The sequence below is a fragment of the Taurulus bubalis genome (genome assembly GCF_910589615.1).
Source record: "Taurulus bubalis genome assembly, chromosome: 19".
NCBI classification, from domain to species: domain Eukaryota; kingdom Metazoa; phylum Chordata; class Actinopteri; order Perciformes; family Cottidae; genus Taurulus; species Taurulus bubalis.
Genome location: NC_136607.1, coordinates 9,222,947 through 9,247,689, shown reverse-complemented (window position 1 = coordinate 9,247,689; position 24,743 = coordinate 9,222,947). Strand labels below are relative to the sequence as shown.

Genomic DNA, 24,743 nt, shown 5'->3' with positions numbered 1-24,743 from the left:
GTTCAAAAGCCCTGACATGCGCATCATTTGGTTTACAATGTAACTGCATATCCCAACAAGACAGCTTTGGCAGGTCGACCAAGATTTTCTGACTACCTTACAACGCTATTCACGTGATTCAAGATGCTGTTGAGAATTAAAAAAACATCCTGTATGATGTTCTGCTGTTGTTCAGGACAGATCAAGTCGACACTCTACACCCGCTCCTGGGAAATGTTGGCTGTGCCTCCACCCGTCTTTTTTTAAGCATTTAAAATTGGCCATTGCCAATTTAAATTTACAGTTGAATCATTTTAAGTTGTAGCTGTAGTAGTTGTAGTTGTAGTTGTAACACAAATACTGAAAGTTACAATGGGGGGGTCTGAAAGTGTAAGTGTAAGCAGTGAATGAGATTGAAGAGACAATTTAATTCTAAGTGCTGAGTGAAGTAAAATTAGCATATATTTTTGTGAGTCGGGTGGGTAATGACAAAAGCTGACCCGGGCACCACTGATGATTATGATGGTGATGTTTAAAAGCAACATCAAAAAACGACTCGCACTAAGATAATAACCACCTAATCGGACGTTTAGAGCATTTGACGTACCACACAGTCTTTAAGCGCTCCGAGGTAACTTTGCTTTCTCGAGTCAGTGAGGAACTTGATGTCTCTGTCTGTCTGTCCCAATCTGTGTCCTGGGTGGCAGGAGAAGGTCATATTCTGGACGGCAGTGCTGCTGTGCAGCCTCAGAAAACGCATCTGGACCACATTAGCACCTGGGTAGTAAAACTGGTAAGATAGGAACAAGAATGTAAGGTCAGCAGTATTAAAAAGGTGAGAACAAACTAAGTGAATGGAAAATGGACAACATTGAATTTATCAAACCATAATAATAAACCATCAAATTATTGTAGAACATCTTCTATTGTGACAAGTATCTCCAGCTTGTTATTCATGTGAAGGGTCTAGGTGCAGTCTCGCAAACTACCCACTTTACAAGACAAGGCTGCAGAAGCTAATGATTGACTGCAAGGGGCTATTAGCGTTTGTCTTCGGGAATTGGACTGTTTTTGCAATGACGCTCATTTGCATCGAAATGAGCCAAATTTGCACTAAATGTATGCCTATAACCTCATTTAAATATGTGCAAATAACACATTCCACCCTTTCTGGGTGCTTTGATAAGCACACGGTTTCTCTTAGTCTTATTTGTGCAGGTCTAGCGGCTGCAAAAGCTGCGTAATCCTTTCGTGAAATCGTCCCAGAATGTGTTAATGACCCATTAGTCTTCCTGCCCCCTAAACGTCCAATACCACCAATCAACAGAGTGCACATGAGGGTGAATGTTTAGTCACGGTTGTTCCCTTCACCTGAAACCCTTGCTCCAGCCTGCTGAGCCACTGATAGGATCCTTCCTCAGAAAGTTCTTCCATCCAGGCTTTCATGGGCAACTGCAGGCAAAGAGAAGAAGGCCCGCATTTATAATCTGAATTCAAGTCCTGCTTTCAGATATGAGACTTGTGAAGGTCAACGATGTTCAGACAGCTGCTGATGAGCTCCGCATTAGCATGCAGCTCAAGCATGAACCAGCGGTAAATTGGCTACCTTGGTGGGCGATGCATTCACTTCACGCTATCCGAGACCAATTCATATTATTCTTTGCTTGGGTGAATCAATTTTTTTATATCAAGCCTAGTGTATTAGAGTTGAGAGGGTGGGAGGTGCGTTTTGTGTATCTATATAGACTGCAGTACAGAAAAAAAGTCCTTTGCCAACATGACAGCACAGTTATATTAAAGCAAACCCATGGTACTTCTTCTCAACGTTGGCCACTGTGGCCACAAGACTCAATTACAAGTGCTGAAACACAGCGAGTCATAAAGTTAGTGAATCGAATGAGCAATGTCAATTATATTGCATTCATGGGGTGTTGTAATAATCAGAAAAATAAAAAAAATGGAAAAATTCACAATTGTGTGTGTGTGTTTGTGTGTGTGTGGACAGTGAATCTCAGCAATGCAGTCAGTGAATTCCATATTATGCTATTTCATAACTGATACTGTATGAATCATGTCCAAACTACTGAAATAAGATTCAGAATTTTCCTTCAATGTGATAGAGTCAGAAGCTCAAGGTGAAGTCGTAAATGCAGACGTCTCGGTCGTCAGTCTGAAAGGGTGAGCTGACTGACTTGTACAACAGGGCTAAATGAAGTTAGCGTGAACGCCATTGATCCAGAGGTGCAATTTCCCATCGCCTTTTCAGGTGATGCCCTCATACCTGAGAGTCCCGAGGATGAAGGCAAGTCTGTTTTGATGTGGAGGAGAAGCTGCAGTAGGCCAGCAGAGCGTCCGCTGTGCTGCCCTGGTTGGGGTCGATGTAATACATTCCTGCAGGGAAAGGTTAGCGAGAGTTCAATGAGATCTGACAAAACGACCAGAGACTTGAAGCACAAACACCTCCAGCATGTTTTAGCATTTAGCATTTTTAGTGTGTTTTGATGTACTACCAATGTCATTTTATCCATTTATGACAAACAACAAGCAGACAGAAACATGCAATTAAATATTGATTGAATCCCAATTTGAAGCATAACCTTTCAAAACAGAAGATAACTATTTTCACATGCTGCTGAGAATTTAAACAAAATCCTGTTTTAGTGGTTACCTTTGTTCAGGGCAGATATATGTGACTGTGGACACAAGATCTTGAGGACTGTAAGCCAAGTGGCAGTAAAACCTCCACAGTACCCATAAAAAAGCCTTATGCATATTTAATGCATCATAATTTGAATTTCCAGGTGAAAAGTGTAAGCACTGAATGAGGTTGAAGTGTCAATTAAATTGTAAGCACTGAGGAAAATTTAAGTAAACTAATTAATTTTTAAATAGAGGACAATCATCTGCATAGAAAATAAGGCTTTTTTTTTGCTTTGTGTTATGTCCAGAAATTTTGTTAATATTAACACATTTCTCAAACCAAAATAAGGATGTTTTGAAACTCAACTCTGAACTGTAAGCTGAGAGTGTAGCTTATGTGCGATTATGTACTTTTTATGTTTGTAATCAACATGCATATCCATAATTACAAGTGTTCACGTTTCAGGTTGATAACATCAATACTTAACATGTATTTGATAGTTCAAATTCTAAATATTACCAGATGAATATATCCTGTCTATGTTTTAGAAAAGCCCATATGGAGGATGATGCACTCATGTAACAGAGATAACAGTGTCTAGAACTTAAGCCAGCTCAGCGATTCCCTAAATAATTCAACGTGGATTTACTGTTATTTCACTATTTCGGGAACTGACCGCTGCTGTATTCGGGGTGACAGATCCAGAGCTCCAGGCATGTGGTGGCAGGATGCTCCTTGCTGCCATCAGGAGGATCCAGCAGCAGCCGAAGCTCCTGCTGCAGAGAATCCAGCAGAGTCTGGAGCAGAGGATAGTTGGGCTTGTCGGACACATACATCAGGTCCTGGACATGCAGAGGAAAATAACAGAGTCACATCCCAAATGCTCTCATGAGAAATGCTTGTTTAGTTGTAAAATACTTAAATAGGACAATGAAGACATAAATCACATGCCTTGAGCTGGGTCAACGTCATGTTCAGTGACTGTCCTGCAGGTCCAGGTTCCCCCGGCGGCCCCTGAAACACAAGGAAGATGCAAATATTGGGCATACGCTACAACATTATCAATTTTGGAATCCAGATATTTTTTAAAGTTTTGTTATCCATCACAAAGAGACAGAAATGTGAAGAGAAAACCGTGTCTGTTGCCCTGGCTCTTAAAACACACTGTACACTGACATAAAAAACTCTTAGAACAACTGATTGATGAAAGGCAGCGAGATAAAAGCCTCAAACTGTCGGAAGTTGTTTCACATTTTGATGATTTTCTCAAATCAAACAACAAGTAAGCACTCTAAAATTGCTCTGAATATTCAGCTAATGTCCTTAAAACCAAGTAAAGTTTTAAACTAGACACACAAGAAGTATGCAAACTTGATAATCTCATCTAATTTAACTAAATTAAATTTCAATTTTGTTATATATTTGTATAAGTATAAACATGTATCATGTACGGCATCTAGCGTAAATTAAGTTTTTTTAAGATTACGTTTTTATTAATATGATAAGAACCATTTTTTGCAAATCAAACTTGACTTCAGAGTGAGTTTCCTCCTCCGTTGTAAACTTACTGGGAGCCCCCTCCTGCCGGGCAGGCCAGTGAAACCCTGGTAGCCTTTCATACCCTGCAGGTAGAAGAAAATATGATCAGCACAACATGATTCAGCACTGTTCTGTGTGGCAAAACCAAACCATTAACTACAGAACACATTGATATGGAAATAAAGAATGAAGAAAATCCCATTACATTCTAACGCTCACTCCAAAGTGTGACAGCTATATGAATAAACCAAACCAGGAACCATTCAGCGCTTCAGATAACGGTGCACAAGAGCCTAAGTGAGCTTGATCTGTCAGGAGGAGAGAGCTTTGAGCTGATGATATCATACCTTGAATCCAAACAAGCCCTGCAAACAGAGGAGAGAACAGGAGAAGAAAAGTGCATTAGGAGGGTGTTCCCACTGTGAAGGGTCTTTATGGACAAAGAGCTGTGTTTTTATCTGCTGCATTAGGAATACATCAGCCACAGCTTCACAGGTTTTATAGCTTAAATCAATGGAATTACCCCCAAGACACAATGAGGATGTGCAGGTGAACTGTGAATGATTCAACAGACTGGCAGCTGAAGAAGAGATCACTCGGCTGATAGAGTCAGCATGGGTTCTTATAAAACAATTCCTCTTCTGACCTCTATTGGATCTGGATAAAGTACTTGAATGACAAATGAATTGCTTGAATTCAAACTATAAAATATCAACAAAAAAATAAAATAAACACATAGGCTGAATAAAGGTATATCCAAAGGGAATTCTAATCACAGCTGCAGATTTAAGTCCATTATTTCCATAAAAGAAAGCAACATCATAAACAACATAAAAGCCAAACTGAAAAACTAAAATGACAGCTATCAGCACAGTTGAAGAGGGATATAACAGCAAGCAATACAATATATCTGTACTGTACCGGTTTGTGTGCTTTGCGAAGTGATTTAATATTTAATATTTAACATGTCCTGCTGAATTCTGACATTACACTCACAGGCAGTCCTGGCATCCCCGGTGTTCCCCTCGGTCCTGGGAGACCAATATTTCCCTAAAAGAGAGAGATGGCGAGAGAGAGAGGAACATACACGTTTGTCAAAGTTGGACATCATAAAAACATATTCAAATAGTGGGAGCACTTCCATCATCAAAACACAAGAGGGAACATGAGAAGAGAAGAAAACAAACTAGGGCATTAGTTCTGTGTACCTGCTCTCCTATCAGACCCAGTGGACCTGGCAACCCAAAAATACCACGAACACCCTGAAAAAGACAAAAAGAGAATGACATACTTGTATAAAAAATAATTATAGTATCTCAAAATAAGGATTAAGGATCTCAAACTAATGACATATTGGAGTATCTAAAAAAATTAAGATAATTATTCTTTAAAATAATTATTTTGTCATTATTTTGAGATAAGTAAGTCATTATAATGGCTTATATTTCAAGAAAATCAAGAGCATCATACATTGGGATTTAATTACATTTAATTATGCTAAAATACTTCCTCTTAGTTCCAAGAAATCTCTTCTTGGGTTTTGCAAGAAGTTGCAAGAGTCTGGTTATGGTGCGAGTGGGTGTGTTTAGATTGGACATTGAAATGCGACAGTAGATTGTTTGCCAGGCCTTTCAATTAAGAACAGAATTTTTTTCAATAAATATTGAATAGAGTGACTATGTACAGCAGCAGACATTATGTTTATCTGCATATGAAGACAATACATCTTGGCAGCTCCTACCTTCATGCCATCATCTCCAGGGGGTCCAGGCAGTCCCATGTCTCCTTTCTCCCCCTGAGGACACAAACAATACAAACAATAGTCAAGTCTCCTTGAATCCGACAGCTGATCAGCACAACATGGCAAAAAGAGTTCTGCTGGAGCCTGAACTGAGCCCAACTGGGAAAGGCATTTTCATGAGCCTGAACAACAGATCAGTATTCACAGTCATTTTTTTCCGTTTTGGTTTATTAATCCTATCAGTCCCTTTGAGGTGAAAACCTCTCCTTGCACGTTGCTATGATGTTCATCCGCGTGCCGCTCTCGTAAAGCGGGGTAAGAAAATGTAGAGAATGCACCATTGCTTTTGAACTGATATTGGCCTTTTCATTGGTTATGATTCACGCAATACACTAACATGCCCCTCTCCCTCTAATTGCCTTTTCCCAACAACAACCCCATGCAATGCAACTGTTGTCAACATGTATTCATAACTCATCTCGAGATAAAGTAAAGCTTCATTAAAGAGTCTCTGTCCATAGCTACAGTATCTACAGCCAAGGACAAGTGGAAGCAGTTGGCAGCTGGAATGGATGACTTGGCCTTGTGCACTGACAAAATTAGGCCTATACAATTACCTTATCTAATCCATCGTGTTAGATAATGAGATTTTTTTTTAATAAATTGATTCCACAGATTATAACATTTGCACACAAATAGATTAAAACGTGGGAATAATTAAATTAAATTTAGGTAACAAATGATATCTTGTGTGCACAAATGAGCAAATCGTGGCCTCAATATATATATATATTTTTTTTCTCTCTCTGGCCACTCCAGGGCTACTGTACATATTTAGTTGGGTCTCCTTAAATTTATTCTGGATTTTCAGTATTTATATTACTCACTGCTTATTGGACGCTTAAATAAAAGTGACGTGTCTTACATAACGACTTTGAGCCGATGGCCTGCATGCATCGCTGCTTGTTTTAGAATTTTACAGCCTACTAGTGTCTCGATGGGGGTTTAGCCAATTATGGATTGTATTCATTCAATCACACATTACATCGTTGGTTGTTGAAGACATCTGGCGGAGATCTGTGGTGTAAAAACACTCTACTGAGTGCACCTTTCTAGTTTGGAATTACCTCTTTCGCCTTTCCACCTTGATCCCCCGCCTCTCCACGTAAGCCTGCGGTTCCCTTGGTGACAAAATAAAATAAATATATCAAGTGGATGTCAATTCACTGACTGACCTAATGCACTCTTAATCATGAAATTCATTACTTTATTGATCTCTCACTCCAAAGCAGGAGAGAGGGCTGAACAGACTGTGCTGATGTGTTCACCTTTGACATAAAAACAGACGTCAGGCGAGCAGATAATTTAACTTACGATGAGCCCTGGCCATCCAGAGTGGCCCACCAGTCCTGTGTCCCCCTTCTGGCCCTGAATGATAAAACACAATCTCCTGTTGGCTCATGCATCATCATTTAACCAGGCGTGTTCAACACCTGTGTCTTTGTTTCCATGCATCCCACCTTAGATCCTCTGTCTCCTCTGATCCCTCTGACTCCGGCCTTCCCCCGTTTCCCCTGTGGACAAGTTTGCAATGTTTTTCAATGAGGCAACAGAAAGCAGGAGGGCACACGGCCGAAGCGACCTCATGTTTTATGTATGAATCCGTTCATGCAGTGGCTGTCAAGAGTGGCTGCTTCCGGCCATTTCCCCTTTTTACCCCATGCACGCACCATAATGTCAGCTTGTTGTGTCCAGTTTTCAACAGTACACAAAGGCTCTTTTCACAAAGTCGTGGTAATTTTGTCTTTTTTTTAACTTAAGTTAGAACTGCATTTTACCAGCAACATGTTCTCAAGACCAGAACAGAACGTTCTTACCCTTCTTCCAACATGACCCGTCTTCCCCTGTGATCCATTCTTGCCATCGTCTCCCTGTAGAGGTAAAACACAAATTGAAGGCTGAAAAGGCTGATGAGTATCTTTTTGAACACCTTCCAACTGTTAAAGGAGACATTTAACTGGTGCAGTGTCATTTATTTTAATTTTAAAAATGGCCATACTGGTTAACACACTTTGATATTATGGAAATGTGCTTATTTGATTTCCTGCCAAGGGTTAGATAATAGGATCGATACCGCTGTAGGATCAATGATTGGGTTAGACACAGAGGGAAACTGGGCCAGGCAAGCTGTCACCTCTTGTTTCCTTTCTTTATGCTAAGCTAATGTAAGCCACCCGTCTGCTGGCTGTAACGCCATATTAAACAGACAGCTATGACAATGGATCGACCTTGCCCTCTAACTCATGGAAAGAAAGCCAAAATGTCTATTCCTTTAACTTGTTATTGCGTGGATAGGTGTTTTTAATGATTCTGTGAATTTAGGGATATTACTTTATCTTGGAATGAAGCAGAATAACCTTCAAAATGGGTAAAATATTTTTTTTATATGATTTCAACTAGAATGTTCAAAACAAAAATGTATAAATACATCGAAAGATCTATGAAGACAACAAATTACACTGGAATATGAGGCTCTTACCTTTCCCCCTGACATGCCCTGTTTCCCCTCAGGCCCTGCTCTTCCTTGCACTCCCTGCAAAGTAATTGTAGTTTAAAAAAAGTTTTTGCTGTTAGGATAACTTTCAGATACACATACACGCGCGCACACACACACACACTGATTGTTTTCTCAATAATGAATGACTTCCAAACAAATGGTTCAATTTTAGACCAGCTGCTGAAGGCACAGTAGGATTTCATCATCCACAGTGTGTCTGTTTGTACACATCTGCACACTTACAGGAGCCCCTGTGGGACCTGGAGGACCCTGGGGTCCCATCTCTCCAGGACGCCCCTAAAAGAGAGAAGGAAGAGGCATCAACAACAAAGTTAGAGTTGTTGAGGGGGAAAAAGTAATTATCAGCGATGGTAATTTACATCAGACAAAGTCTTGAAGCTAATCAGTTTTCACCTCAAACCCTGGCAGAGCTGGAGGACCTTGGATTCCCGGCAGACCATTCTCACCCTGCACAGGTAATTCATAGTATTAATGTTGTTTTATGGATATTTGCATTTTTAGCATTAGAGTGAACATTAGAGTGTACTTATCAACAAGATGTGGTACCATGCAGACATACTTTGGTTTATAAATGTCATACAGTAGATGCATATAACGTAAAAAAAGCCTCACTAACCGGTTCCCCTGGTGGACTCTGAGCTCCTTGCTCTCCCTTCAGTCCCTGGGGCCCCTCTTCCCCTTTAGCTCCCATGTCTCCCTGAGGTCCAACTTGTCCTCCTGGGCCCTGCCGTACAGACATCATAGACAGATTGTGACGATAGCTTGAGTGCAACAGATGGAAAATTAGCTCGTAACTAACATGGCAAACAGAGCGAATAAAGTTAACAACGTTCTAATAGTTGAAGATACTCACCGGTGGACCGAACCCCCCTGTGTCTCCTCTGACGCCACGAGCACCAGTCATCCCCTATGCACAGGACAAACAGAGGGCGAATGGATGCATTTCCGCTATAGCTGTACTGTGAGCCATGCTGTGTAAAATGTTGCATGGAATTAGAGATTACCTGAGGGCCTTGGGGCCCCGGAGGTCCAGTAACTCCATCAGACCCGGACTCCCCCTGGAGAGATGGAGGAAAACATTTTTGTTGCCAATCCTTTGAACTTTACCAAGTTTAACTGATTTGATTCAAGCAGAGCACCACCGGGGATGTCGTATATATATATATATATATATATATATATATATATATATATATATGTATATATATACAGCTTGTTACTGAAGGAAAACAAAAATACCTTCTGGCCTTGAGGTCCATCTGGCCCCAGGGGTCCACGAGAGCCTGTAATTCCCTAAAATGAGTACAAACACACCACAAAAAAAAACTATTGACAACAACAGAATGTTGTTGTTAATGTGTGTGTAGGCAGGAAAAACAAATTGGTGAGATGGATCAATAACTGTCAACCCTATATGTGAACAGTTGGACAAAGGTTCTTTGAGGCCGCTCTGAGCATCAATACCTCCTGGTAACAAACTCACCTGTAACCCAGCCAGACCTGCCGGTCCCACTTCACCCATCAGCCCCGGTTCACCCTATTTCAAGAGGATTACATCACAAACCGTTTCCGCACGTCAATCTGACTGATCACATTTCACTCATGCTGGAGCAGCTGATCACTATGTTTACCCGTTGCATGTGTGTAATCGTTTTTTAAGATTTATGGTATTTTAGCTGTGTTATACTGCATATATATATATATATATATATATAGATATATATATATATCTATATATATATAAATTGTGGAGAAAAACAAGACCACAGAGAGTAAATTGTGACAGGAGCGAAAAAATACCCCAAAACTGCCCAAAACGTTCAAAGGGTTGAAATGTATCGTTTCCCGAAACGGTTGAGAAGTGAACCTGTGCTCACCATTAGTCCAATGTGGCCCTTGTCCCCCTTTAGGCCCCTGAGGCCATTTTCTCCAAGGTCACCCCAAGGGCCTTCTCGACCGGACAAACCTAGAGGTCCCAACTCGCCCTGCCGACAACAATCACAACCTGATCAGAAACTGAAGACGTCATTTAGAGCCAAACCCAAAACAATCGTCCTCCTCATCAGAGATGTGAATAGAAGGAACTTCAACGTTCACCACTTGGAGCGAACTCGAGGCAATGTAGTAAATGTACCTTCTCCCCTTTGGGTCCGGGATCTCCAACTTCCCCAGGATGCCCAACATCACCCTGCAAAGAAGGGAGGAACACGAGTCATACTGCGCACCTCATTTACAGCAATAGCTGGACTTTTTTTTTTTAAGCGACTCTGGAAAATTATCCTGGCAAACCTTTTTTTCACCAGTTCTTAAGTCCCAAACACAGGAAAGAAAATGGATCACCAGATTTGTTTTCCCTCCCTTGCCTCTTCCGTCAATATATCAGGGAAAAAACTATTTTCACCAGTAATGTTTTTATGCTTTTATATCTTTATTTCATGGAGCACCTGTAATACTTCTGACAATTATCTGTAATGCTAACAATACATGCAAAAACACAACAAGCACATCTGTTCACCATCACACACGTTGGACAGATGTCTGTGTGATGCTGTAAAGTAGAGACTGGGTTGGAACATCACCTCCTGTAGAGCTGCTCTGTCATTTATGAGACAGCAGTTGAACACCTGCGAGAACGTCTAATCATTTCAAGTGAAGACCGCCTTTGTATAAACAGAAGATAAATGCACCTACCTCTTTACCGTCTGGTCCTGGTGGCCCCTGTGAGCCTTTTGAGCCCTCGAGTCCTCTCTCTCCTGGGAGGCCGGGAGGACCAAGTTTCCCACAAGAGCCTTGGTCCCCCTAAGAAGAACACAAGAAGACTTGAAATTAGAAACAGTCGCTGACTGCAAGCTTTTCAATGCTACTTGGTGGTCAAGGGGTTTGATTCCCTTAAACCTGAGACTACAACAGACTTTCACGATGCGAATGCACACTGAGTACTGACAAGTCATGTTTTCGAGAGGAGGGGACGTTAATGCTCTTTGTGTACGAACAATCAACATTGTGAAGACTGCTGTGATCACTGACCTGGTCTCCTTTCTGTCCAGGTGGGCCTTCATTTCCTGTTTGGCCTGGGAGACCCTAATGAGTCAAAAGGAACAACAGTCATCAAGCGACAATAGAATGTCCTCTGCTGTCCTTGTACACAGTTAATGTCGATGATGTTGAAAAATTCGCGATTTCCTTTGTACCTGGTTAAAGATGATGCTACTTATTAGGGTCCGAGCGACTGACGTAGTCAGTCCGAGAGGACCCTATTGAAATTGCTGGGATTATTATTAGGGTCCGAGCGACTGACGTAGTCAGTCCCGAGAGGACCCTATTGAAATACACAGGATTATTTTTCATTATTCTGATCCTTATTTTTCCACTTTGGACTGCTTTTTTGGGGACTTGTTATATTCAAAAACTCACCAAATTTGGAACACTTGTCAGGTCTGGTGAAAATAGAGATCTATTAAAGCCGGGGGAAAAAGTTCCAAAAAATGACTCTCTAGCGCCCCCTACAAGTTGGACCGGCGACGCCCCTTGCCCAGAATGTTTTTTTGACTTGAAAAAATTCACACATGTCCATCTCCACCTGCTCTACAAAAAAGCCTCTCAGACCCATAAAGTCCGCCTTTGAATATTTTCCGCCATCTTGGATTTTGTGAAAAACACATTATTGTAGTTAATTCCTAAACGCTTGGTCCTTTTCATACCAAACTTGGTAGTTATCATCAATGGCACTGGATCATCAATACTGGGTTGGAATTTCTTTGATATCTCATTGCGTTGAGGAGATATCGACCAATCAACCTCTTAAGGGCGTGTCTTGATTTTAAACACTCATAACATTAAAACTATTTAGACAAACGACTCCAAACTTGGGGTATATGTGCACATTGCATCCCCTAACTTGCAATAAATCAGGCGTCCAATTTGAACAAAAGGGGGCGCTACAGTACTTCGGCCAATTTGCCATTTTCGGCCCATTTATGCTAATTTTAGCATATATTTGCATTTACGCCAAATACTATTCCTCCTACAAATTTCAGACAATCGACTTAAATTCTGTTCTAAAGTGATATCAATACCCTCAGGAGTATGGCTTGTGCGCTCGCAACGTTTTCACTCAACGGCCTTGACGTGACGGGGACCCAAAGACGCGCCTACTTTGAGCTAACCGCTATATGAGAGAAAGCTGTTGTAACTCCTCCATACATTATGCTATTATCCCAATACTCCTCATGCATGATACTGGTCCATGCCTGAGGACATGTACATGACAAATGTTCAGATTGTCATAGCGCCACCCACTGGCCAAAGGAAATCAGCGAAACTGCATCCCATTTACAGGCAATTTCAATGACCTGGTCGAATCTTTACATAGATAAACGTGTGTGTGTGTGTGTGTGTGTGTGTGTCATCCTCCACCCTGCTTTCAACCAGCCTGAACAGTAAATCACATGGTACCTTATTGCTTAAATATAAGATACTTATATATTCATAGTAGCCTACTAGCGCCACCTACTGGCCAAACTAAATCTACCAAACTGCATCCCATTTACATGCATTTTAAATCACCTGGTCTACTCTTCACGAACAGAAACATGATGCACAGTATATGTTCACATTGTCGTAGCGCCACCTACTGGCCAAAATAAATCAGCCAAACAGCATCGGATTTAAATCAAAATGACAGCGCCCAATTGCATGCTGGGTAACGCTCGCGCACAAAACAAAACAGGAAGAGACAGACCGGAAGACACGCCACACAAACAGCAGTTAGCCGGCCAACGCTGAGACAGTCTTTCCCAGCATGCCTTTCGACCGTGTAATTTGGAACCATGACGGATGCCAGTGACGCTGAAACCTAAGTAGCTCTACTGCACTGCCAGGATTGAACTGTAAGAATGAATTGCTGGTCCCTTCGCTTGTTGAGGCCATGTATGGGTTTGGCCGGTTTCCTTCCGAGGCCAGTCGGCGACATGCCAGCTACCCCGAATGTGCCGGGATAAGCGAGGACCCGCTCACAGCTGCTTGCAGCTTTAATTTACTCTGTTTTTCTCTCAAATATGATTTTTACCTTTTCAAATACTCAAATAAACTTTCAAATAGTTATTGTAATTGTAAGTAACTGTGGGAGTATTATTCTATTGTGGTTCCAGAATGAAAAACATGGCAGACTTGGTAGGATAAACATATATATGATGCTCTACCCAGGTGTCCTGGCACTGCCTGCCTTCACCTCAGATAAAAGAGGCGTCCAGTATATTGAGAGTGAGGCTGCATGGTATCTGTACACCCACGGGCACAAGTATGCAGAATTTACACTGTTTTATACGCCGGCCTGGCTGCTTATTGTCTTTGCATTTTGTTGAAACAGAATCTCTCCTCTTGTGTGCAGAGAGCAGCAACTAATCCACTCTGCACGTATGGAGAACTAAACTAGAACTAAAGCCTGTATAAGCAATATTGGTTTCATATTTATTCTGCTGAAATATTATCTCCACACAGGTCTCATATTTAACTGGAGACTAGAATTACGGCCTCACAGTTGTAAGCCCCCTATAATCCAGGTGGATGTGTGTTCCCAATTTGAGGAAACTATTATTCTATTCACAATAAAGGGAGTGCAAGAAAGAGTATAAGGCAGGTGAAGAGATATTACATTCTGATACTGTACATGAAAACAGTGTTGCCTTTACTTCACTATGACACGAAACCAACCTGTTGTCCGTCTTGTCCTGTGGGTCCAGCGTCACCGAGCGAGCCAGGTAAACCCTGGAGGGGACAGCAGCAGTCTCAGTGTCAGTAACTGAACATAAGTGAAGGTTCAAAATCCCACAATAAAACCCTGGTAACACATGATTCTTACATGCACTGTAGTTTACCTTGTGTCCTCTTTCCCCTGCTGCTCCTAATAAGCCACCAGCTCCCTGTGGGCCCTGAGGTCATCAAACAAACATGTGGTCAAACAACATGTTTGTTGTCTATGTTGTGCAAGTCCAGACACATGGATTTCCATCTCTCCACACTATAAGGAGACTATACAGATAAAAGCAGCAGTTGATGGTAGGTACCCACTCACTGGGATTCCTGCAGGCCCATGTGGCCCCTGAGGTCCTGGGGGCCCTTGGCTTCCCCTGGGTCCAGGTTTCCCAGCTGTTCCATCACCACCTGGGAGACCTGGAGAGCCCTAGAATAGAGATCAATCAAATGTCAAAACAATGAATAGTGCAATCTGTTGCAGCTTCAGTGTGTCTTCGCCATGCACAGTTTATCAATAACATTCAGTCAATTAATTGTCAATTTAAATGTAAAAATGCATTATGAGATTACATTTCATTTAGCTGATGCTTTTATCCAAAGCGACTTACAATAAGTACAATTCAACCGCAAGTACAAACTCAGAACAACAAGAATCAAGAAAGTGCAGTTTCTTCAACAAAGTTAAACCACAAAGTGCTATCAGTAAGTGCTACTAAAGTGCTACTATGGCGCTACCTTCCCTATTCAAGGTGTAGTCGAAAAAGAAGTGTTTTTAGTTTGCGGCGGAAAATGTAGAGACTTTCTGCTGTCCTGATGTCAATGGGGAGCTCATTCCACCATTGAGGAGCCAGGACAGCAAACAGTCGTGACTTTGTTGAGTGTTTAGCTCGCAGTGACGGAGCTACAAGCCGATTGGCAGAAGCTGAGCGGAGCGAACAAACTGGGGTGTACGGTTTTACCATGTTCTGGCTGTAGATTGGACCCGATCTGTTCGTAGCACCGTACGCAAGTACCAATGTTTTGAAGCGGATGCGGGCGATGCATGTCAGCGCGCATGCAAACAAATAGACACATTCACAGCCAGACACACAAACTGAAAAATAGATTATATAAATCAGTGGTCCACAGCCCCGACAGCTCAGCGGTCATTTTCCAGACTTTGTGATGATTGGTTCAAGGCCTGAGAGTAAAACCGTATCAGCATAAATGATGACGAATCACTTAAGTCACCTTTGCATGCAGTTTAGGAGCAGTGGGCTTTAACAATTTCATGGTTCAGTGAATTCTTCCTCAATTAAACTGATTTTATTGTTTACTTTAAATCTCATTTATCATATTGTATTGATATTAAATTCAAATGCCACTTAAATGCAAACACAATTTGCCCTGAAACACACAAAATGAGGGAGCGCTGTGAAAATACAGTCCTATGAACTTGACTTCACTCTGAACTAGAACTTACTGGTGGGCCCTGTATCCCTTTGGAGCCTTCATCGCCAGGCCGACCCTGAGAGAAACAACACAAGTCAGGAAGTAGAAAATAAAGTCATGGTCTTATGGTTCTGGACATTTCTGAAAGGATTTATTTGTACTTTAAGACTGGATGTCATCATTTTATAAATGGTATTTTTAAGGATAAATATATGATTTACGGTGTCCTATTTCCAAGGGCCTGTAAATGGCACCATTACTGGCATGACAAAGAGTCCCAAGAACAGCAAAAAGTAAACCTCTCGCCTCTGTTAAAGTTCTACGATATCCATGAGATCACCCCAAAAGAAGCTATGGTGAGCATGAAGCTAATGCTAATGCTAGAATAAAAAGAGAGAAAATTAGATACTTTATCTGTGAACATTGTTAGCTTGTGTGTCTGTAATTTTCTGTGATTGTTTTGCAAATAGAATTACATTTCCTATGGGACTATAAGTGATACTGAGTCATAGTTAAAGGATTAAAAAACACTGGTATTACCGTTTATGTCCATCAACGACATGTGGAAGAAGTACAATATTTTGTTCTCTTATTTTAGAGCACAAACTTCCCAATAAAATGGTTCTCTCACCTGAGGTCCCCGGGGTCCCTTGTCTCCAGAAGTACCTGGCAGACCCTGATAAGAAAAACAGGCAAAGCAAGTCAGAACATACCAATCTGCAGATGAATGCAAACTCCTTAAGCAACTGGACAAGATGTGTGTATCGGAAGAGTTTTGGTAGTCCGAGTGCTATTGAGCAATCGCATCTTAGTGGCCTTTGGTTCGAATGCAGGTAAATCGTCTGTGTAGAGAAAAAAAGGAGGAACCCATTGACTGAAATCTGGGAACCCACGGCTATCGTCTGACGGCGATCTTGATTACTGTTTGCTTGACTAATCACCTACTGCTTTATGGCTGCATCAATTATTACTATTTTTTACAAACTGGATGGTGAGTGTTTTCACACAGCTTTAAAAGTTTAACTTTTTGACAGCAACGTTCTCCACAGGCTCTACTATACTCTTATTACAGTTTTCTTTGATTCCCTTTGAGAATAATGTCTGGAATCAGCTAAATGCAGAACTTCACTCAGGTTGTCCATCGGTCCCTTTAGTTGACAGGATTATTCTCTCCCATGATGAGTGTGGCTTTCATTGCATTCAGTGATGTGGGCACTAAAGCACCCTGTTTACTACTGTACTGTACTCAGCGCTCAAGCCAGTAGCTGATGAACACAGCACAGTATAGTCTACTCTATGACAGATTGATGGATTTCAGCACAGCAGTGGGCGGACCGTGTGAGTGAGCACAAAGTGTGTCCTATGACACTACGGGGAATACTACACAAGAAGTGAACTTCACAAAACAGTCCCAGTACCATTACTGAGAGTAACTCTTTCCATGCAAGAGGGATTTTCTTAATCCCAAATCTAACCACCCAAAAGAAGGAAGGCTGATTTATAGGGTGCAGAAACTCTGATGAGTTTCAGGATGAAAGTTTGACCTCCCAGCTGAATCCAACCACAGCAAAGCAAAGGGTACGCCATCAATCCAGGCTAAGGGACGGAGATGTCTAATTATCAAAGTAAGAAGAAGAAAGGTGTGTGTGTGTGTGTGTGTGTGTGTGTGTGTGTGTGTGTGTGTGTGTGTGTGTGTGTGTGTGTGTGTGTGTGTGTGTGTGTGTGTGTGTGTGTGCTAACCTGCATTTCTTTGCTCAGGTGTATACAAGTGTGTCTTGAAAGAGTATTTAGTCTACTCCCCTACCTTCATATCTCTCCTCAGATTGTGGTTTAATTGGGTAGTGAACTGACTGACTATGCAGTTTGCACGTGAGTCACAGGACTAATAGTTAGTTTTGCGGACAGGTCACTTTTTTGGGTATTATGGTTTTGTTTTGTACTGTATTTTCTTTTGTGTCCCCTTTATATTTGTCCACCAAACACTGCACAGTGGAACAGTAACATGTGGAGAAAACTGATGTGTCATTGAGGATGTCCCTCTGGACTGCCGCGGACAGGCTGGAGGGCAGAGCACGGAGCAATTTATTTGTCCTCCATCACCCATTAGATTTGCCACCAGTGACCAACAAAACCAATCACTGGAACCCGTTCGCCTCTATAAATAGCCAGTCCCTTCACGCCAGCTGCACACTTCACTGGTTAACTTTTATTTACTAAACCCTCCTTGGTGTGACCCCCATCATAGCTGCTGTCTTAATCAAATCCTGTGAACAGTGCTCAGGAAATTCATTTATTTCTTAAATATGAACCAGACACTTACTGCAGGTCCTGGCTTCCCAGCAGGCCCAGGTAAACCTCGTAAACCTGGCTCACCCTGGTCCAGAGCAAAGACAAGAGACAGATGGTTTCTTATAGGACATCTTAAAGAGTACGTTTTCAAATATATCATTGAAAATGTCTGAACATGAATTTCCTCCTTCTGATTTACAGATAACTTTCCTTCTTTAAAAAAAAAAGTGAGAGAAAGATGATCTTACCCTTTCTCCTGTGAACCCCGGAGGTCCACGCATGCCCATGGTCCCATGGATGCCCTGGAGTAAAAGGAACGGCAGGAGGAGGAATTTAATTTATGATCAGTTAATGTCACAAAGGCTCACACAGCACCGCACAACATTTGCCAGATAATTGTGGGGATCCATATAGACGGAGGGCAGGACTCAAGACGGCTAATGAAAAATACCATTTGAAGGGTAATTACTCTTTTCTTATGAGTTGTAATAACTTTTGTTATCTCTTAGAAGTGTGTGTTCAAGTTAATCTACATTGAGTTCACAAATTCCTCTCCCCTTTCTGTTAATGAAAGGATTTTCTGAGCTGTGCTCACTTCGAAGGACATAATTTACTAGAAACAATGTCCTTTTCCAGCAGGAAAAACAACAAATTGAGTAAGTGTGTATGTGTGAGATATAAAAATCCAACATGAAAATCTATTAAAAACTAGGCCTGTAATGATGTGTACTCATGCCGAACCGTAACTGCCTGGTGCACCTTCGAAATGCTTATGTTTTTATATTAATAATACATTTGATTTATTTAGCGCTTTAAAAGGTACTCAAAGGCACTTTACATGGTAAAAACCGAATACAAACAATATGAACAAGGCAGAGAGATGATATAACAGTAGGAAACAAAACATAGATAACTAACATCACAGGTTAAAAGCAGATTTAAAAAGGTGAGTTTTACATGTAGTTTTGAAAGTGACTAGTTAGGGGGTGAGACGGTTTGGGTCGGTGCAGGAGGTCAGAGAGGTATGGAGGGGTTTAGGGTTGTGAAGGGCTTTGTAGGTGATGAGGAGAGGGGAGCCAGTGCATGGTGTCAAAGGCTGCACTGAGGTCCAGTAGGATGAGGATGTCGAGGAAATGGTCATCAGAGAAGAGGAGGAGGTCATTGGTGACTTAGATTAGGGTGGTTTCTGTGCTGTGATGAGGTCTGAATCCGGGTCTATTCTGACCTCCTACTCTGTATGACTCATATGCTCACTCGTATTTTGTGTCAACAGGTAAGAATCTGAAAGTGCCTTCATGTGCAATGAGTGGTGCTCATGTTGTGTATTCTACGTACATCATGTAAATGCTGTAAAGTGATAGTACAGGTGCATTCCTTGTATGTCCCCTGCTGAGGAATCACTTACATACATTCCTACTGGGCCCTGAGGTCCCTCCATGCCTGGCTTCCCTGTGAAACCCTGAGAAAACAAACACAAAAACTCAGATCTGCATAACATCATCACACACACACACACACACACACACACACACACACACACACACACACACACACACACACACACACACAGCTGTGTGTCTTGATGCAATGGAGGTCATGACGGCTCTGTGCCTGTGGACTCACCTTGTCTCCCAGGAGTCCTGGTGATCCTGGAGGTCCTGGTTTCCCCGGTGGCCCCTGTCAAATAAAAGCGCCCTGTCACCAAAGGTTCAAAGTAGCAGTCAGTCCCATCTGTTGTATTGATCAAGTGTGCATTTGAGTTACTGGAAGTCAGTTCAGAGGACACCTGTTGGCTTAAGCACGTGTTTCACAGGAAATAGATTTACAGTCAACCCATATGTTCATCCTCGAGCTTTATGCTTCAGATTTGTTCATTTGCACAACAAACTCTCTGCCTGGATGTCTCAACTCGTTACTGTCTTCCAGACGACACATCTACAGATAAAGATAACGGAGCATACCGGAGAACCCGTTGAGCCATCTGCTCCTCTCTCTCCAGCTATTCCTTGGAAACCCTGAGAAAGAAGCAAAAGTAATCAAACAATTGCGAAGACAAAAAAATAAAATGCCACAAGAAGTAAAAACATTACGAGAGTTGCAAAGCTGACCTAAAGTACAAAAGGGCAAATGTGAAACAAACTGTCATTTATTTCTAACAACTTACAAAAGTGCACTGAGCTGTTAAATTATTGGTCTAAATGACTTTTTTGTGTGTTTGACTGTTTAATGTGCCACATAATTGTGTCTTGGCCATTTAATTTGGCCATGTCATTATGGATAATGTATTGGTGATTATGATTAAATGTAAGACTCTTCAGTGGGCTACGTTGGCCTTTGCTAACTTGAGCAATTAATAACATGGTGACTGTTAATGTGGTAATACAAGACGTATTACTCTGGAGTTCTTCTGGAGTTATTACTTCAAGGAAGACTTCACCCACGAAATGATCATTTATATGTAAATTACTCATCCAGCGTTACAGTAAATTCTTTTAAAAAAACTTGAGACTTCTCTGAACTTCTCGGAAGCTGCCTGTGCAAGCATGAGACCGTTTACGCAGAAGTGTTATCGCAAAGATACACGTGTTTGTGAAGTGGAGAGTATACGACTGGATGAGTGAGACTTAGATTATACTGCACGAGTTGTTTGAGAGTGCGTAGACGGATGTTTTGACTTTTTTTTTTATTGTTTTCATTTATTTTACATCATTTATTTGATTTGATTTATTTGATTCTGTTGTTAGACACGGCCCCCATTTATGCCAATTCATCATTTTTTTTCTACGTGGATGTATGCGAGGGAAAATACTGTATGGAAAATCATTTTGCGGGTGAAGTATTCCTTTAAGAAGTAAATCAAGACATAAAGGGTTTTAACACAAATCATTGTGAATAAAATAATTTAAAAAAGCCTCATCACCCAACATCAGTGTTGGACTTCACTGATGCTCTGGTGACTGAATGGAAGCAAAACTGTGCAGCCAGGTTCCAACATCTGGTGGGAAGCTGTTACAGCAGCAGATTAATGCCCAAGGTTTAAGAACCACACATCCAACAATCACATATCGGTAACATGAACTCTGACCAGCCCCAGACACTTTGAGTGAACACACTTGACACCTTAACTGGCTGGTAGCAGGTTTTGCTAAGCCCTGGAAAAACATTTATTTTTATTTTTTCGAGCAGTGTTGCTTTTTCCTGCTCACAAATCAATAAAGTCCTACATATTCATTCCTGGGCTGTCTTGTAAAACTGTAATGATTAGTTTTTATTTGGCTGAACCCCGAGCTTGTGGCAAAAAGGCTAAAAAAGAAGAGCTGGAAGGATGGTGTCATGAACCAAATGCCAGGGTCACTCTGAGGCCAACTGTCTTACCGATGGTCCTTTACTGCCTGCGCTGCCGGCTGCACCCGAGGGACCCTGGAACAGAGAGAGACAGGGAAAAAACCAACAATGCAATGCAGAGGTCATTCAGAGTGCAAACAACTGTTTGTTTTTTTGAGCAATTGAATCATTAATTAGCAATTGAATCCTAAAGGTATAGTTAAAAACATCTACAGTATCTGCTCATTAAACATGAAGCTACAGCCACAAGATGCTTAGTATATATAGTCTATTCTTTCTGTCCCGTCAACAATGACCACTTGTGTGAAGAAATAATTGTAAAATGGGTTCAGTTAAGGCAGCAAAAACGCAAGGTTAGGGAGTCTGAGGTAATATAAAATACTGGCAATCAGGTCAGCGGTGCTCTGCTGCCCTAGTTCCATGTACCTTAGTAGTACTTATGTTAACGGCACAACAGCCTTTAGGCAGAAAGGTTGCAGGATGCTCTGAGTGGCTGTTGAAGCATAAATACTGGAGGAAGGGGGAAGCGGGCTCTGGCCTCATGGTTTAAAAGATCTACAGCGGATCTGTGCTGGACAACCTCAGGGCAAAGACAAGGCGAACCCACAACTTGTTTTTACACTCTACAAACAAACAAACTAACACATGTTAGTCGGTGAGCTCAAGTGCTGCTGGGAGGTGGATTATGTTGCCTTTGAACGGAGCCGTTTCCAGTCTTTATGTGAAGAAGCTAACTGTCCGCCGGCTGTAGCTTCACATTTAGCAGACTGATAAGAGAGCGGTATCGATCGTCGCGGCTAAACCTTCAGCAAGAACGCAATCAGGCATATTTGCCGAAATGTCAAATCAATTTCATTAAAACTTTGTTAATTAAAACTTTTGAAAAGTTTCGAGGCATTTTCCTAAATACTTGAAACTGCAGTGGAGACTTTTTTAAACCGAGTCGTCCCAATGTAGGGCTGCAAGTAATGATTGCATTTATCATCCATCAATTCGGTTACTATGTATTATTATCATTATTATTATTATTATTATTATTATTATTATTATTAAGTGATTGTCAAATAAAATGGCAGAAAATTGCCCATCCTGAGATCGCAGAGGCTGTGAAACAAAAAACAACAACCTGATATAAAACAAAGAAGAGCAGCAAATCCTCACATTTGAGAAGAAAAAACAGAGTATGTTTGTCATATTGCCTTGTACAGAGGGAATTATTTTTTGGGAATTTGTTTTGCATTTTATCCCCCTATCGAAACTGAACAAGCAGTCAAGTTAAGTGTCCTCTTCCACAGATGAATACAACAGAGATGAACACACATGTCAGAGATGAAGCGTAAACTCTGCTCAACTTACTGTCACAGCTCACAAGCACTGCTGTGCCGTACACAGACTGCCCCCTGCTGGCTGAACCAAAAATTACTACGTGAGAGGAACCTTGACTCAATTTGGGAGTCAATTCTGACAGTTTGGGGCCATTTCCATCTCAGCAGTCATTTCAGCACATCACTCCTTTAAGCCAGAACATCTTGTACTCGGAAGCAGTTTTCTTTTAAAAAAACGGCTTCTCTCCCCTCTATATGAGATGTGTGTGTATGTGTGTGTGTGTGTGTGTGTGTGTGTGTGTGTGTGTGTGTGTGTGTGTCCACCATCATAAAAAAAAGAATTCACAGAGCATCAACTGCTTGTACAGGATATAACAGGAAGTAGAGGACACATAGAAACAACATTTACAAGTGATGGTTGAAATATGATAGAGAATGGAACCTGTGTACCAGGCTTTCCTTCTGCTCCCTCTGGTCCAGGTGGCCCCGGCAAACCCTGTGAGGGATAGACCAAACACACACGCACACGCACACACACACACACACACACACACACACACACACACACACACACACACACACACACACACAGAGAGAGACACACAAACTGCTCATCCAATAGAACTATTTTCTGCAGTGTCTAACAACCTAAAGATTGCTTTTGTGTTTTTTTTTCTGCAGGTCATTATAACAGCCGAGTATAAAAGGAGGTTTAAGGTTGATCTAGACAAGTATAACCATACAGTGTAGGAACATTACAACTTCTGATTAAGGCAAAGAAACCTGCTTAATCATAACAAAAATAATATTAGAGGTGAAAATTAATTAAGGTTTTGAATGTGTCACACTAATATTCGGTATTGACATTGCATTTTGAACACATGGTCAGAGTTATGGGGAATTCAGTGTCGACTACATTTCAAATAATTTCTGACAGGCTTTTAGTTTACCGATGGACCCGGTTGGCCAGAGTGGCCCCTCTGTCCAGTCCGGCCCTGGAGGAGAGCAGAGGGAGAAAGACGACATCAGAACCAAATCACCCGAGTGGGAGACGCTGCCACTTTCACAACGCGCTCCTGAAGCCGAGCTATTTGTCAGGAAGACGAGGACGGACGGAAGAATTTGCATGCCGCCTCTAAATTGTCATTATCGTGAAGTTTCTATTCATCTATTATTGAACGTGTTATTGCAGTACCTTGTTCCCTCTGGGTCCTGGCTTGCCGTTACGTCCGTCTGGTCCCCTGTTTCCCTTCAAGGAGGTTCAGATATTAGTGAGTGCGACTGAGCATCATTATCCCCGACATAACAGAAATGCCTTCAGGTGTTAGTGTTACTTTGTATGTTGTACTTTTGTACTATTCTTGAACTATGTTGAATTCAGAAAGCAGAAATGACATGTGGTTATGTTATTATTATATAGTTCAATGTTACTGAATTCACAAATATAACGACCACGGGGTTGAGTTTGAGAACCTCAACATTATTTTGACGAGCTATAGTTACAGACACATGCACTTGCTTAGTAAAAGGTAAATAATCAAACTCAATGTTTTTAATTTGATACCCCTACTCAAAACGGATGACACACCACTAAATAGTCCTGACCAGGAGCGTGTTAATTTACACGACTGGAGTGAAAACTTGCTGATTAATTCCACAATATTACGTTGTTAAGTCTACACGGAGGAGGCCACCGGAGGCTCTAATGTTTCGCAGTTAAATGCAACGTTTGGAGCAACGCGTGAAGTCATTTGACATTTCTTGTGCGTTCAGACGCACAAATCATCACTGACCTTTAACCCGTGGCTGCCCTGTTTTCCCTGAAGACCAGTTTCTCCAATTGTGCCCTGGATGAAGAAATATAAAACCAGTCAAGCTTATCGCCTTTTTTATCTTCAACAGGCAGCTCCTTTCTCCTGGCTAAACGAGCATGTTATATATATATATATATATATATATATATATATATATATATATATATATATAGTATGACCCAAATAATATGCTACTTGTAAACACTCAGAGCATGTTACATGTAAAAAGTTTGAGCTCCACCACTATATATTTTTTTACACATATGTTTATATATATATATATATATATATATATATATATATATAT

The 24,743-nt window shown here is 41.3% G+C and overlaps 1 protein-coding gene across 1 annotated transcript in view; it reads right to left on the bottom strand.

The window, feature by feature from the left end:
- Positions 1-3,594: 3,594 nt before the first annotated feature.
- Positions 3,595-24,743, bottom strand: part of LOC306751361 (uncharacterized protein) — a gene marked incomplete at both ends in the record, with an annotated part of 80,561 nt that continues 59,412 nt past the window's right edge. Inside the window, 36 exons of the mRNA XM_079234926.1 lie at positions 3,595-3,634; positions 4,072-4,076; positions 4,189-4,242; positions 4,507-4,524; positions 5,156-5,209; positions 5,368-5,421; positions 5,901-5,954; positions 7,275-7,328; positions 7,421-7,474; positions 7,778-7,831; positions 8,440-8,493; positions 8,701-8,754; positions 8,872-8,925; positions 9,095-9,202; positions 9,332-9,385; positions 9,483-9,536; positions 9,718-9,771; positions 9,962-10,015; positions 10,356-10,463; positions 10,613-10,666; positions 11,170-11,277; positions 11,506-11,559; positions 14,191-14,244; positions 14,355-14,408; positions 14,552-14,659; positions 15,695-15,739; positions 16,295-16,339; positions 17,984-18,037; positions 18,201-18,254; positions 19,358-19,411; positions 19,576-19,629; positions 21,328-21,372; positions 23,065-23,118; positions 23,573-23,617; positions 23,818-23,871; positions 24,416-24,469. Of these exons, the coding sequence (XP_079091052.1) occupies positions 3,595-3,634; positions 4,072-4,076; positions 4,189-4,242; positions 4,507-4,524; positions 5,156-5,209; positions 5,368-5,421; positions 5,901-5,954; positions 7,275-7,328; positions 7,421-7,474; positions 7,778-7,831; positions 8,440-8,493; positions 8,701-8,754; positions 8,872-8,925; positions 9,095-9,202; positions 9,332-9,385; positions 9,483-9,536; positions 9,718-9,771; positions 9,962-10,015; positions 10,356-10,463; positions 10,613-10,666; positions 11,170-11,277; positions 11,506-11,559; positions 14,191-14,244; positions 14,355-14,408; positions 14,552-14,659; positions 15,695-15,739; positions 16,295-16,339; positions 17,984-18,037; positions 18,201-18,254; positions 19,358-19,411; positions 19,576-19,629; positions 21,328-21,372; positions 23,065-23,118; positions 23,573-23,617; positions 23,818-23,871; positions 24,416-24,469 (2,025 nt within the window). The remainder of the gene's footprint in view (positions 3,635-4,071; positions 4,077-4,188; positions 4,243-4,506; positions 4,525-5,155; positions 5,210-5,367; positions 5,422-5,900; positions 5,955-7,274; positions 7,329-7,420; positions 7,475-7,777; positions 7,832-8,439; positions 8,494-8,700; positions 8,755-8,871; positions 8,926-9,094; positions 9,203-9,331; positions 9,386-9,482; positions 9,537-9,717; positions 9,772-9,961; positions 10,016-10,355; positions 10,464-10,612; positions 10,667-11,169; positions 11,278-11,505; positions 11,560-14,190; positions 14,245-14,354; positions 14,409-14,551; positions 14,660-15,694; positions 15,740-16,294; positions 16,340-17,983; positions 18,038-18,200; positions 18,255-19,357; positions 19,412-19,575; positions 19,630-21,327; positions 21,373-23,064; positions 23,119-23,572; positions 23,618-23,817; positions 23,872-24,415; positions 24,470-24,743) is intronic.